Below are 15,259 nucleotides of genomic sequence, written 5' to 3'. Positions count from 1 at the left end.
GGCAGGCTCTTGGTGGGGTAATGCAATTATCACAATACCATGATGGGTGATGACGCCCACCCTCCATGATAAACAGTTCTGAAATCCAATGAATGAGGTGCAGCCTGGTGGGCTCGGTCAGCTTCAGGTTTCTCTCACTTCTTGGATACTTCCAACAGTGAGCTCTTCTGAGCATAACCCGTGAAACTGTTCCTGTTTTGGCTGTCCCAGCTCCTCCTTTTGCATCCTCCATAATGTAACTTAACACATCTAGCTTGAATGTTGAGAAACCCTCATAATGGCAGTGGCGTATCTAGGGTATGGAAGCCATGGCAAGCGCCATGGGGAGGGGGGGCGGCAAAAAGCCACCCCTTGCATGAAAAAAACCCCACCCATCCTCCCGCAGCCGCCTCCCACACTAATGTAGCTCCTGGCGCCGGGCCCACCCGGCTGAAGCGCAACGCCGTCACAGCAATTGCTAATATTTCTTCTTCTGCCTGGGGAGGGGAGTGACAGGTGCACCCAAGACGGCCGATGACTGACCAGACTGGATCCACATAGGGTAGAGGCTGCATTTCATGGGCACAGTGGCTGCAATTGATTGTTTTTTTCTTTCAGTTTGTTTGCGCCCCCCCCCAAAAATGTCAGCACCAGTTGCCAGTGGTCCCCAGTGTCCCTCTCTGTCCCCGCCATGTCCCTGGTTATCTGAAAGGTGGGTTTCAAATGTTTTGACAAGGGCGCAGTTTCAGTGCTTGCCATAGGCGCCATTTTCACTAGATACGCCTCTGCATAATGGGCACAGTAGGTAGTAGGTATGCAGACCTGGGGACTCGGCATAAGGTTGGTGGGAACCCAACAGAATGTGCACAGCTGAGGTACAGACTCAGTAACTTGGCACAGAAATGGTGGGAACCCATCATAATGGGCACAGCAGGTGTACAGACCTAGGAACTTGGCACAAGGATGGTGGTGTCCCCTCATTGGTCAAGCTGAGGGGTTGAAGGGCTAGATCAGGGGTCCTCAAACTACTGCCCTCGGGCCGCATCCGGCCCTCCAGTGTGACTTACCCTGCCCACAGACTGCCCCTTTAACATTGCAGCAATCCCCCTCCCCTCTGCTACCTTTATAACACAAGACGAGAAACATGACATTTCCGGACAAAGGGCGGGACCTTTTGAGTTAAGAAGCGTGTGATTGGTTACTAGGCAGTGGGACGTTCCCAAAGTCCCGCCCTTTGTCCGGACCTGCCCTGCTTCACATCTTGTGTGATTAAGGTAGCAGCGGGGGGAATCTGTGATTGGGGGGAGATTGTGATGGAGTCTGTGATTGGGGGGGAGATTGTAATTAGGGAGTCTGTTATGGGGGGAATCTTATAGGGGATCTGTGATGTCTGTTACAGGGGGGCTTTGTGATGGAGAGGAGTTTGTGTTGGGGGGGGCTTTGTGTTGGGGGGGGCTTTGTGTTGGGGGGGGCTTTGTGTTGGGGGGGGCTTTGTGTTGGGGGGGCTTTGTGTTGGGGGGTCTGTGTTGGGGGGTCTGTGATGGGGGGCTTTGTGATGGGGGGGCTTTGTGATGGATGACCTGATATGGGGGGGATCTGTGATGGAGAGGTTCTGTGATGCAGAGGGGGTTCTGTAATGGGAAAGGGATCTGTGATGAGGGGAGTCTTTGAAATACTAATAAGTTTATGTTGATTAAAACCGTTTTTTATTTTAAATATTAAATTGTTTTTTTCCTGTTTTTTTTTATTTTTTGCGATACAAATAAGATGTGTGCCTAGGAATTTGTTCATATATTTTTTTAAACTATAGTCCGACCCCCCAACAGTCTGAGGGACCTTGAACTGGCCCCCTGTTTAAAAAGTTCGAGGACCCTTGGGCTAGATGATGCTGGCCAGAAAATGAGGTAGGCTCAGACTTGCTGCAGCTTCTTATGCAAAATTTTAGTACAGGAGAATGAAGGGGGGCTAGAGTTCTGTTTTTTTAAATCTTCTCCAGGTTACAACTGTTGAACCACTTTTTACACATTTCTACACATCTTGCAGGTCATTGATCCTAAAATGCAGCGGCTACCGACAGGCTCGCTGGTGGGCACAGCAGATAAACCAGATTGCCGAAGACCATGGGAAGGACTTCTTGAGCATACATCGGTTTGAAGCCCATGCGCCCGTGCGAGAGAGGACGCAAGTGAAGTGGTGAGGATGCTTTTTCATGTGTATCCAGGGCCGTCTTTAAGGCAGGGCAAAAGGGGCAGCTGCTCTGGGCCCTGTCATTGTTGTGGGGCCCAAAACCGCTGCCTCAGACTAGCTAATTATCCCAGTTTAAATTCTCTTGTTCCTTGAAGTTTTAGTCCTTTGCTGTGTCCTGATATCTCAGTGTGAAGTGCTGCTACTAATGCTGCCCAGCTCTGCCCTATTGTGTACAGATGACTCCCCCGCAGACCCTGTGTTTTTACATGTAAATAACCATCACTCGTATGTAAATAACGGGAGCATCCATATGTAAATAGCTGAGGCCGCCGCCTTCATATGTAAATAAAGGTGGCATTCATATGTATATCGTGCCCCTCTGCAGTGAAGAGATGATGTGCTGTAACCTCTAGCAACCAATCAGTGAGCAGTATTACTGTACAGTAATCTCTAGCAACCAATCAACAAGAAACCATGTGCTGTAACCTCTAGCAACTAATCGGTGAGCCGTAATGTGTGCTGTAACCTCTAGCAACCAGTCTGTAAGTGGTAATGATATGCTCTGGCAACCAATCGCAATCTGATCTGGTAAAGTAAACTGATTTTAAGCCTAGCTGATACTTATTGTATGTCTCAGAGCAGGTGGGGAGCAAAAGTGCATTGGATGGGGGCCTCCAAGAATTTTTTTGCCCAGGGTCCAATCAACATTAGACACACCCAACCTCACATAATTTGTCTCTAAACAACTTTTATGCTTCCATGACAAGTTGGAAATTAGGAGACATCAAGTGGTTAGTGGGAAGAATGATTCGTTAACATTGGGAATAATTATCCTAAAAAGATCAAAGGTGTCAGCGGAAACTTATCTGAGTCAGAAATTGCTCATCGCTCAAGGAACCCTCAGCAACCTCTGCAGCAGTGGTTCTCAACCTGGGGGTCGGGACCCCCTCGGGTCGAATGATGATTTGCCAGGGGTCACCAAATCCTGGCCTGTTACTAAAGCCCGCACTGCTCTCCCAGCCTTTTTGCGGCCGCCCAGCAGGGCTGTCCCTGGAGCCTGTGGCCGCCCCAGCTGGGCTGTTCCTGGAGCCCACGGCTGCCCACTCAGCCTCTTTTCGCAGCCGCCCATTCAGTTCACAGCATGGCTGAGGGGCAGAGACTAGAGGTCAGCTGACTGAGGAATGTAAAGTGGGAGGTGCTGAAGGAGACCCTATCTCCTGATTTCGACATAGGTGTCACTGCTATGAGACACCACAGAGCTGGAGACACATTGAGTTACACTACCTGTGGTTATAGTTGCCATTAAAAGTCCCCACTACAGTTCTCAGATCAGCAGATGACCTTCATCAAGAGCACCTAAGTTGGCTGACCAGAACTCCCCCCAGCATTGCCACTCATCCCATCTCCCCCCCCAGCACTGCCACTCATTCCGTTCCCCCCCCCCTCACCACTGTGCCCATTGTTGCCACTGTGCCCATTGTCACCACTGTGCCCATTGATGCCTCTGTGCCTTTTGTCACCACTGTGCCCATTGATGCCTCTGTGCCCATTGTCGCCGCTGTGCCCTGTAAAATGCACTTACCTTACTCCTTCCACGTCCCTTGATGTCCTCTCCCGCCTTGGTGACGCTTCAGCCAATCAGGTTACCGATAACCAGAATCGGGGAACCTGATTGGCTGAGACGGCGGTCAGTCTTATCCAAGGAACGCACCCCCCGTACGTTCCGAGGATAAGACATCCGGGAGCCGAGGGCTGTACTCAGAGAGCCTATCGGAGCACAGCCAACCAGCTGCCGTTATTCAGGTGGCCGGCGCTCAAGTTCCGGCCATCTGAATAGACCAGCGGCAACTGGCAACAATAACATACATTCATGCAATGCAATGAATGTATGTTGTTAGACTCAGTGGCGGGCGAGAGCCAGAGGGGGCGGCGCCCCAGCGCCCTCTATGGACGAATCGCCACTGGGGAATAAATAAAAAGGCAGAGAAAGAACAAGACGGCTAGAGGGAGGGATGTGGGAAAAAAAAAATAGGATAGAGAGGGATAAAAGGGAAAGAAAGGAGAACAAAGAGAAAGAGGACTTGTACATCCTAAAATGTACCATAAGGGGTTTTAATATTGTACGAGTGGAAGGGACTCGTGGAGCGTTAGGGGCGCAAATTACTTGTCTAGCCTTGGGTGCCGACAACCCACACTATGAAAATAATTTTACTGTTAGGGGTCCCCACAACTTTGGAAATTTTATCAAGGGGTCACGGCACTAGAAGGTTAAGAACCGCTGCCCTGGAGGAACCCTAGTTGATAAACCCTGCTCTGTGCAGATAAAGCCCTGGGGGTGGTCTGAACCTAGGACACTAGAACTGCTAGGGTGAAGTATTGCCTAACATGTAATTCTATTTATTGTCACGTTACCAATTCTGATTTTACCCTGTATCTGTCTCTTTAGGTTTGTTAATGGTGCCACTTATTTTGCCGCGGTGGCTGACGCTTTGATGCAGGCTCAGGAGGAGATTTTCATCACCGACTGGTGGTAAGTTGAGGTTTTGATATCAAGGATGTCTCTGGTGTTTTTGCAACCTGGACCACGTCTGTTTTTTTTTTTTAAGGATTGGGGAAAGTGCCCACCTTGTCCATTCCCACCCATCAAACTCCCTGGATCACTTTTAGGCAGAGGCATATTTGGTACAGCTGTTCAAAATAAAAAGGACAGAGCTTTAACCAAATAGGGCTGTGGATGGGGGTTCTCTGTTTTTACGTATAGTTTATGTCTTGTCTTCTCCATGCAGGCTCAGCCCGGAGGTTCACCTGAAGAGGCCGGCACTCGATGACAAGTGGAGGCTGGACATCATCCTGAAGCATAAGGCGGTGTGTTCTAGATGATTGCCTTTTTATGCCCCCATCACTACTCCCAATACCTTCTTATGTTTCTGAATTACTTTGTTAATTTGATTAGAACAGATTATCTGAAATACAGTATAAACTGTGTGCATTCCCACCACTTTTATTCATTTTCCAAACACCAATGAGGCAGTGCAGAAGGGGAAAAGAAAGTTGTGAAAATTGTGGTTCCTCTATGGCTTCCTGCAGTCAGGAGACATCTGTCTTATTGGACAATGGCGCCCCATGTGACTCTAGTGACCATTTTAGAACAGGCAGAGTCTATTTAAGACACCTTGGCTCCTGGGTTTGGTGCACTTTTTTTTAAAATAACAAACATGTCATACCTACCTGCTCTATGCAAGGGTTTTGCACAGAGCGGCCCTGATCCTCCTTTTCCTGCGGCACTCCTGGCTCCCCTTCTCGAGTGCCCCCACGGAGAGCCGCGTACCATGGGGGCACTCGTGCAGGTATGCTCCCGAGTCCTGCTGCTGCATCCAATGACAGAGACCGCAGGACTCAGCCCCGCCCCCTGTGTTACTGGATTTGATTGACCTAAATCTATCCACAGAGGACCTGAGACAGCGGCTGGAGCTGCTGTGCCTGTCTCCGTAGCTGGAATGATCAGGCTCAGGTAAGTAAAAGGGTGGCTCTGGGCAGGGCCGTCTTAATAGCATCTTGGGCCCCTGGGCAAAGTAATGCTCTGGGGTCATCACAAATTTTGGGACCCTTACACAGCTTAAAAAAAAAAAAAAATCGGAGGGGGGCTGGCCGGGCCTTTAAGTGGCCCTGGGGGGGGGGGGATCTTACAGGTGTAATGCAAAAAATAAAAATAAGATAAAAAAAACGGGAGGGGGGCAAGCCGGGCTCCTGGGGACCATCGGGCCCCTTACAGGTGTAATGCTTTTACCCCCCTGATGGTGGCCCTGGTCCCTACAATGATGACAGTGCAGGTAAACAGACATCAAGTAGGTAGGAGGCAGACTGCCTCCCCTGTGTATCTATCACTCTCAGTGCTATCGCGGGGCCCCCAATTTCGGGGCAGCGTGGGCTCAAGGACCAGCTGCTTTGGGCAAAGTGCAGGGGCCCCCCCATGCAGCTGGAGCCCCTGGGCAGTGCCCAGGTGTGCCCTCTCATTAAGACAGCCCTGGCTCTGGGGGGGGGGGGGGGGGTGCTGCAGTGCTTAGAGGTAGGGATAGTGCAGGGACCACGTCTACCTCTCTTCAGGAAGCCCTCCCTTTGGGTGTGGCCCATGCCAGGCCGCCTTCCCACTCCTTACATTGCAGATGCTGTTGGCATCTTCAAGTCTTTAGACTGGTGTCAGTTCATAAGTGGCTCCAGGGTGTGCCTACCTGCCGGGCCTGAATAAGTTGTTGAAACTTTCTACAATAAAACTAACTTTATTGTCTAACTTGGGCTCTGTGCGTTCACTGCCATCCACACCACACTGCACATTGCTCACACGCAGGTGGGGAGTACAGCCAGCCATAGAGATAAATGGTTGTATGCCCCTTGCATGTGATTGGGTATTCTTTGCAAAGTGACGTTTTGGCTCATTTACTAAGGTTTGGAGCGACTGCATTTGGAGAGAGCAACTTTAAGTGCTCAGTCTATTTTCCTTTTAGTAAATCTACCCCATTGTCTTGCAGGAGGCTGGAGTCCGGGTTTGTATCTTGCTGTTCAAGGAGATGGAAATGGCTCTGGGAATTAACAGTGGATATAGCAAGAGGACATTAATGCTGCTGCATCCGAATATCAAGGTGAGAGGTCAACTGTACCTTTTTTAGGTCAGCCCTAAATTTTTAACATGCATGGCAAATGAGGGCTGTCGAGCTGGGCTGCCGGGGGGGCTGCAACCACCGACTGGCGGGGATGAATGGGAGCCGTTCTCCCAGAGGAAGAGAGTGTGGAGGAACAGAGAAGGTGGTCGGATCATCATGGCTGAAGATGGGAAGAGGAGAGCCGGCTTGAACACAGAGCAGGGTGTTGTCGTCGTCACATACAACCCTGCCCTCCTGACCCGGTGCAAGCCCGCTCTCCTCATCCTCCACGCTCTCTTCCGCTATGATTATCTGGCCGCCCTCTCTCTTCCTCTGCATGGGTGAGTCTGAAATGAGTGACACGGGTGAGGCTGCAATGAGTGACATGGGTGAGGCTACACGGGTGAGGTTGCAATGATTGACACGGGTAAGGCTGCGTTGGTGGGCTCGGGGTGAGGCTGCGTTGGTGGGCTCGGGGTGAGGCTGCGTTGGTGGGCTCGGGGTGAGGCTGCGTTGGTGGGCTCGGGGTGAGGCTGCGTTGGTGGGCACGGGTAAAATTGTTGTTAATATTTATTTGTGCAATTTAATTCAACATTCAACATTCAAGTGTCATTTCATGAGAATTTATGAGGGCACGTATAAGGGCGGGATTATGGGCATGGTAGGGGTGGGGCAACTGGTGGAGAGTAACCCTTAAAGCGGAGGTTCACCCTAATTTACAAATCATCGTTCATCCCACCGGCTCAGTTTCAATCTTTAAAGTTGGCTATCAATTTTTTTTTTTTTTTAAATAAATCCCATACCGTGTTTATGATGTCTGAACCAGGCACTTCCTGGTTTAGCTCCCGTGGGAGTGGGCGTGTCCGTCTAGCTGTGTTCCCCCCAGTGATTCTTGGGATTACCTTGCAATGTCTCCTGGGAGCACAGTGTGCTATGCCCAGGAGACGATTCTCTAGCTAACAAGACGAACTATCGTGTGATTTGACACGTCACGTGACTCTTGCAGCTGGTCACGTGACGAGGGCGGATACAATTGCGCCATTTTAATTCAGGGCAAACAGGTGAAATCGCCAATACTGTGTAGTGTTGACGGCGCCGCTCGCCGTCAACACTGCACATGCACGGGATAGAGCAGTGAATGCTGGGACATCAGCATTCACGTATCCCGGAAGGATTTGCTTGTGGGCTGCAGAGTGCCCACAAGCAAGATGGAATTGTTCAGCCAAGATTTTTATAAAGTCTAGTTTTCTGCAGAATGTCAATGCGGAGGGCTAAGAAAATAGGACACGTGAGTAGACTTATAAGTACATTAAGAGCGGAGCCGCTTCTTCCCAGCAGCCAATGAGAGGAGTTGAGCCTCGCTGTGCATGCTGGGAGGGAGTATTTCTGTGGCGGAGGCCATTGTTCTTGGTTCTTCGCGGGTTCCTGATTCCGGGTGCGGCACCCACCTTTAGGGTATGCGCACATCGCGGGCCCCACCACTATGGCCTACCTGGCCTGGTGTCGCGCGCTACGCGGAGTTCCAGACTCTGGGCCCTCCTGGCTTAGAGCAACTGATGCCACAAAGGGGCCCCATTGACTGACTGGGTCCCCCTTCTACTGAGGAGATCCCAGGCTGTGTGCCGTTCGATGGGGGATCGGCTCGAGGAGAACCCGGAGGCAGGTTGTCTGAGAGACTTGAATGAACCATCGGGATCTGGTGACCGGTTACTGACTGGTACGCTGAAACTGTCAGACGGTGACCCTGACGTGACTTGTTGGGAAGATTCGCTCTGCGTTCACATTGTCAGCATTGAGCCTGTGGCAGAGGCCTCAACTGGCATCTTAATTCAATCGGAGCCAGGCCTGTGGCAGAGGCCTGTTCTTCCCAACAACTTTAAAGTGACACTCCGGCTGCCAGGCTCGTGTCAGGAGTCTGTCCGGAGGCACTTCACCCACTCTGGCTGGAGTGGCGACGAACTGTAACTAGTACTGAGAGCAGAATTGCTTTCCTCTTATCCAGGCCTGATACTGCGAGGTTCTCTTACTTCATCAACCTTTTCTGTCCTACCTCATGTTGATGTTGGGCCAGGAAATTAAGCATTCAGAAAACCTTATTCGCTGATTGGACATTCCTTTACTGCTCTACTCACTACCATCACCCCTAGACAACGATTAAAGGTAACTTAATACGCTGATCCCAAAACAACCAGCGGCTCCTGAGTGGGTATCGCGCTATATATATATATATATATATATATATATATATATATATATATATATATATATATATATATATATATATATATATATATATATATATATATATATATATATATATATATATATATATATAATCTTACTGTCATGTCTAATTCACCATCATTCAGAAAGTATCACCTTTTATCTGCATTTATTATTATTGTCTAAAATGTGTCTTCCATGATAATTATTTACTGTTTAGCAACACATCATCCTGATTCATCGCACATCATATTATTCTTCTTTATATTGTTCTCCAGAAAGCATGATTGTCATCTTCATTTGTTCTTCTCCAAAATGCATAATTTTCATGTAACGTGACATATTCATTCATCCTCTATGACTTCTTATCACTGTTAATCATGCATCACAAAGTTTTCATCTTCATCATTTCCATAATTCATCATGGCATACATGATCTTTCTTCATTATACTGTACATCATTTGTCATTTCTATTCATCATACCTATATACATATGTAGCACTACCCCCGAAGGAGCTGCTGGTTTGTTTTGGGCGGCATGTTACCTTGTGTTCCTTCCGCCGTTTAGGGGTATTTGGTGAAAGTTGCAGTAACGGAATGTCCACGACAAGTGTCTTTTCTGTGCTCTTTATTACCCAGCCGGGTAAAAACAGTAAAACTTGGTGAAGAGTAGAGATTCAGTAGAAATTGAGATAGCAGATTCAGGTGCGAGTAACGGGAAACAGTCCTGCTTCCAATGACACTTTCTTTATCGCCACTCCAGCCAGAGTGGGTATAGTGCACCTGGACTGGCCTCTCACCAGCCTGGCAGCCAGAATGTCCCTCAGAACTTGGTTGAAAAAGTCTCTGCCACAGACCCTCCCTATGGATGAAACAGCGGAGATAATCCTGCTTAGCAGACTTGACACCTGGATCTCCTTCAGGTAGTTGTAGGTAGGTTACCGACTGATAGGCGACTGACGTCCAGCCTCTCCGTACCCGGTTACCTCGATCCCTGGTGGATGGTCGAAACCCTTTTGGATCGCCAGCCTCTCTTGGCTCTCCTCAGGCAGACTTTCCACCAACAGCTTCCTCTAGCAGGACTAAGGTTTGGGACCACTTTAGATTTGGGGACCCAGTCGCTCACTGGGGCCCAGCCACAGCTCAGATGCTTCGGGGCCAACGTGGTCCCGGAGTCAGGAACACCGCGTGGCACGCACACCCCGGCCTGGAAGGCCATTGCGCCGTGGTGCCGTGGTATGGCAACCCTAAAGGTGGGCACCACACTGGAAGAGGACCCAGACCAATGGTGTCTGTCCCATAAATACCCTGGGTAAGAGCACCCAATCCTTGACTCCACTGCTGCCACCTGTCGACCTGGGGTGTGATCAGCACCCCAGAAAGGACAGAATGAGCCCACAGCACAGCCAAAGCTGAGACAAAGGCCTAAATTTGAACAAATTAGTTACCTAACTCTCTGATCACCTCTAATTTTAACTGTGCACCGGTTCTAGAAAGTAACCAGGCACTACACATATAAAACATTTCATTTATTAATCATCTTCATTTACTATGCACCTAATAAATCATACGTTCTGTTCATTCATGATGAATTGGCCATTATTTTAATTTATTATTATCCATCAGTGAGGTGACATCTCGGCTTCTCTCCATCCTGTTTTAGGTGATGCGTCACCCGGATCATGTCTCCTCCATCGTGTTCCTCTGGGCTCACCATGAGAAGATGGTGGCCATTGACCAGTCTATCGTTTTTCTGGGGGGTCTGGATCTGGCCTATGGACGATGGGATGACCACGATTATCGCCTGACAGATGTGGGCTCTGGCAAGATGCAACAGCAACAGCAGCAGCAGCAGCAACAACAGGTATCAACCAAGTCTACGTAAAGAGGTCTCTACTTGACTCTGTAACCTTATACTCCAGTACTTCTATTACCCTGATACTTTACTTTACTACTATTACTCCAAACTAACACTACTCCTAAGCCATGTTTCTGCTCCGCCATTATGTGCGTACTACCCTTCCTGTCACCAATAAATGGTACTTCATCTTGCTCTTCTGCCATATCCTGCTTTACACAACATGACGAAGAACACCAAAACTTCGGCCTTTTCGGCCTTCTGTTCAGCAGGAGCTGAGTATATTATATATTCAAGCGTGATTTCTACTGCTTCTATAAATGACGGCCTCCTGATGTCAATGGTGCTTGTACCTGCCTGCTGCCTAAATAGCAACAGCTGCCATCACTGGCATACGTGACTGGGAATCCCTACCCATGTAAGCATTGGGGTGAGAATAGCTGCGATATCACTGCCCAAATCTGAACATATTTGGTCAATGATGTTCCTACTAGCTCTGCCCTGTGCCTTATAGGCAGGAGCAGGGCTTTTTTTCTAAGGAACCCCCCCCCCTTCTGAGTTACCCTTTGTTTCTGCTCCCTACCCACCTCGGAGTATTGTCCCTTGGTTCCACCTTCCAGTACCAACCCTTTTAGAGAATACAGAACCAAGTATCATCTTGTGCTACTAAGTGATTTGCACTGAATTTGTTAATGATAACAAGGACAACGGTAAAATGTAAGGATGAGCTGCTGCGTGTTCGCACAGTCCACAGGCAGAGCCCGCCAGGAAGTCGGCACAGTGCTGCGCTAACCACAGGCAGGGAGACATTTCCCGATCTCTGTCTCAATGTCTCCCTGCCTGTGATTAGCGCAGCGCCGTGCCGACTTCCTGGCCTGCTCTGCACGTGGACTGCGAACACGCCAAAGCTCATCCCCAGTAAAATAGATCCCCTGCAGTAAGCAATAATAGACCCCACCCCAGAAACAATGGGCCCCCCGCTACAAAGCACCACCCCAGCAGCAATTGATCCCACACACAATAGCCCCCCCCCCCCCAACAAAATACCACCCAGCAACAATAGACCCCCCAACAGCCAGCTTCAATAGAACCTCCAGGAGCCAGCAACAATAGACCTCACCCGCAACAGTAGATCCCTCCAATCAACAATTGACCCCCCCCCCCCCCCCAGCAAACGAACACCCCAATCGGCAACAATAACCCTACCCAGAAACAATAGACCTTCATACAAAAATAGATTCCCCAGCAGCCAGCATCAATAGCACACCCCAGCACTCCTTGCTATTACATACATTAATTGCTGGAGGTGCCGGAACTCCGTTCCCCCTGAAAAAAAAGCCCTGGGCAGGAGTACAGTTGGGATTGGTCATGTACACCGGGTCTGTCAAGTTTTTAATTTTAGTGAGTTGGCACGTGGTGGGCATTGTAATTGATGATGGATTTACAATGAGGGACTTTTTGGGATATTTTTATTTTTGTCAAATATATTTGGGTGGCTTTATTTTAAGGGTGCAATTTTTTTGAAAGCGTAGTGGTACTATGTATCCTTTACTCATTCACACGGGGAGTAATGATATTACGGGCTTCCTTTTTTAAAGGGGGCTTCCAGATTCCAATAAGCCCCCCCAACTGCAGCCCCCCACAGCTAACAGGCCAAGGTTGTGGAGAAGAGGACCTGCATGGGAGCCAATCAGCTTCTAACTTCTAATTAAGCGTTGGCAAAAAGAATAAAAAAAATCTAGAAGCTGATTGGTTTCTATGCAGAGCTGCTGATAGGGCGATACAACCGTCCCTATTGTACCGGGCCCATCCCCATTGGCTACACAGTGGGGCCCGGGCAACAATACAGTTACTGCATTAAAAAAAATAAGCTTTTGTAGCAGTTCTCCCCGTAGGGATGTTGTTCATCCCTTGTGAAAGCCAAAAAGATAAAAAATATGTAACGATACAGCGTAAGATATATATATTTTTTTATTTGTAATGAAATACAATTTAAAATAAATTTCAACTGCTCCTGGAACTTCTTGCTTTTTTGCAATTGCGAACGCACACATTGGCTCCATACGCATATGTAAACGGCGACAAACCTGCATTCTGTTTTGAGCCAGGGGTGGGGTCAAGGGCATGGTTGAAGGGGCGCTGTATGGGGCCCCATAATTTCTAACAGCGGCCCTGCAGAGTTGCAGCAGATTTTCACACCTCCCAACTCTTTGAGATGAGAACGGGGGACATTTATTAGCAAAAGTATGTAGGCGTAGGACACACCCCCTGCCATGCCCTCTTAACTACTTGCCGACCAGCCGCCGCAGTTATACGGTGGCTGGTCGGCTCCCCTGCGCGAGAGCCCATAGCTATACGTAGGATATTTGTGGGAAAAAAGGACGCCAATTTTGTTTGGGAGCCACGTCGCACGACCGCGCAATTGTCAGTTAAAGCGACGCAGTGCCGAATCGCAAAAAGTGCTCTGGTCTTTGACCAGCAATATGGTCCGGGAGTTAAGTGGTTAAAGTAGAATTGTACAAAAAAAATATTAAAAGCACAAATGCTTTTTTTTTTTTTTGCCACTACTATTCCTTTATACTGGCTTTTGGATTTTACAAATGCAGCAATTTAGAAATTGGATGATGAGTAAAAAGTGCATTTTATATGGAACTATATAGACCAAAATGAGGGACAAATGAGAAAGACAGAGGGACACTTCCAAATCGGGGACAGTCCCTTTAAAATCGGGGACAGTTGGGAGCTATGTATTTTGCACTCTCCAGTTTTAGTAAATAAACCCCATAGGCTGGCCCCTTCAGCTTCCTGCACCTATTTGAACATGTTGCACTGGATCAGTGACCAACAGCAATACGAAATGTAGACTCTTAAAAAGAACGCCAATAACTGACCCATCTCCTGGCATTCTACACCTGACGATTTGCCCTTATACAGGATGGGTAGACTTGATTACCTTGCTGTTTTGGCCAGTTATAGACGGGGGCAGCGACTCACGTTTTGTAGACTTGCTTACCAATAGTCGCAGCAGCTAGGAAGGTCTCCAAGCTGTGGGGTGTTCAGGAATAAAACAAAAAGACCCTGGATGGTGCCTGCTCTTCTCTCTTTGTGCCATGATGCATTGCTTATAAAGGAAGTGTAGCCTTGACCCCCGACCCCTAGAGGCCTAATGGTGACCTCTAGAGTCAGGGAAAGCTGACAACCATCTTCACAGTATGGGTTACTAGGCATGGTGGGTGTGTCCCCCTTACCTCTGACTCTGGTTCTCGCTTGCCTCTGGCAACAGAAGTGGTCATCTCTGACGGCAACTGCTTTCCTTCACCTGTGGCAACTACTTGGTTCTCCAGCCGACAGAACCCCCTCCAAGCCTGAAGCCCCAACCCTGCACTGCTCACTTCTCACCTGAATAGGCCTCAGACCACCTAGAAACCAGGTACTCCCGGATAGACTCAGGCTTCTGGTCTAGCAGCCAGGAGCTTTTTAACACACATCCACCCAGACAGCCATCCAGGTGGAACAGAACCTGATCGCCTGACTCCTCCCGAATAAATAGGCTCTCCCAGAAGGCCAAGGGCAGCTGAGACAACCCATCCACTCCTAGTCTGGATTCACTAAGCCTTTGTCAATCTAATGCCACAGACAACAATGCCACCTAGTGACAGAAGAGAAGTGGTTCAAACTCAGATTTAGGAAAAGGTCAGTGGATCTCCCTAACAATGAGCCAGGCTGATTAACATCTAGCAAACTAAATTTGTTAGCAACCTTGCCTACAGGGCCGATCCTGGGCAGGTGCACGGGGTGCAGCGCACCCAGGCGCCACAAAGGTGGGGGCGCTGAAGCGCCAGAGTGCTTCCCTTCTGCCACGTCCTCTTTTTCTTGTCTGTGTCCAGAGGCAGCTCTCTCCGCCGGCAACTGACAGGAGCAGATCAGAGGAGGAGCCGCCGCCACTGTTTCCTGCCCAAGTCCATCCTCTCTCCCTCCTGCCAGAGAAGGAGAGCGAAGCAGCCGGAGACCATAGCGACAGTCTCTGAGCCTCTCCTGTATTATATTTGCAGTCTCTGAACATCTCCTGTATTATATCTGCAGTCTCTGAGCATCTCCTGTATTATATCTGCAGTCTCTGAGCATCTCTTGTACTATGTCTGCAGTCTCTAAACACATCCTGTACTATGTCTGCAGTCTCTGACCACCTCCTGTAGTATGTCTGCAGTCTCTGACCATCTCCTGTACTATGTCTGCAGTCTCTGACCATGTGGGTGTGCCATAAATATTTCTGCACCCAGGCGTCTGTGACCCTAGGATCAGCCCTGCTTGCCTAGCACTAGGGTGCTACAGAAGATTTACTCTGTGACTTCATAACTATAACTATCTCTCCAT

General features: G+C 48.9%; 1 protein-coding gene across 2 annotated transcripts in view; it reads left to right on the top strand.

Annotated features, from left to right (window-relative positions):
* The window catches only part of PLD2 (phospholipase D2), a 129,424-nt gene that overhangs the window by 80,243 nt on the left and 33,922 nt on the right, over positions 1–15,259 (top strand). For both annotated transcript variants that reach the window (XM_040346903.1, XM_040346902.1), the window contains exons 10-14: positions 2,023–2,172; positions 4,613–4,696; positions 4,953–5,031; positions 6,693–6,803; positions 10,691–10,891. In XM_040346903.1, the coding sequence (XP_040202837.1) occupies positions 2,023–2,172; positions 4,613–4,696; positions 4,953–5,031; positions 6,693–6,803; positions 10,691–10,891 (625 nt within the window). The remainder of the gene's footprint in view (positions 1–2,022; positions 2,173–4,612; positions 4,697–4,952; positions 5,032–6,692; positions 6,804–10,690; positions 10,892–15,259) is intronic.

This window comes from Rana temporaria, chromosome 3 (assembly GCF_905171775.1).
Source record: "Rana temporaria chromosome 3, aRanTem1.1, whole genome shotgun sequence".
Lineage (NCBI taxonomy): Eukaryota > Metazoa > Chordata > Amphibia > Anura > Ranidae > Rana > Rana temporaria.
The sequence above is the reverse complement of the archived record's forward strand: the minus strand, read 5'-3'. Positions and strand labels throughout refer to the sequence as shown.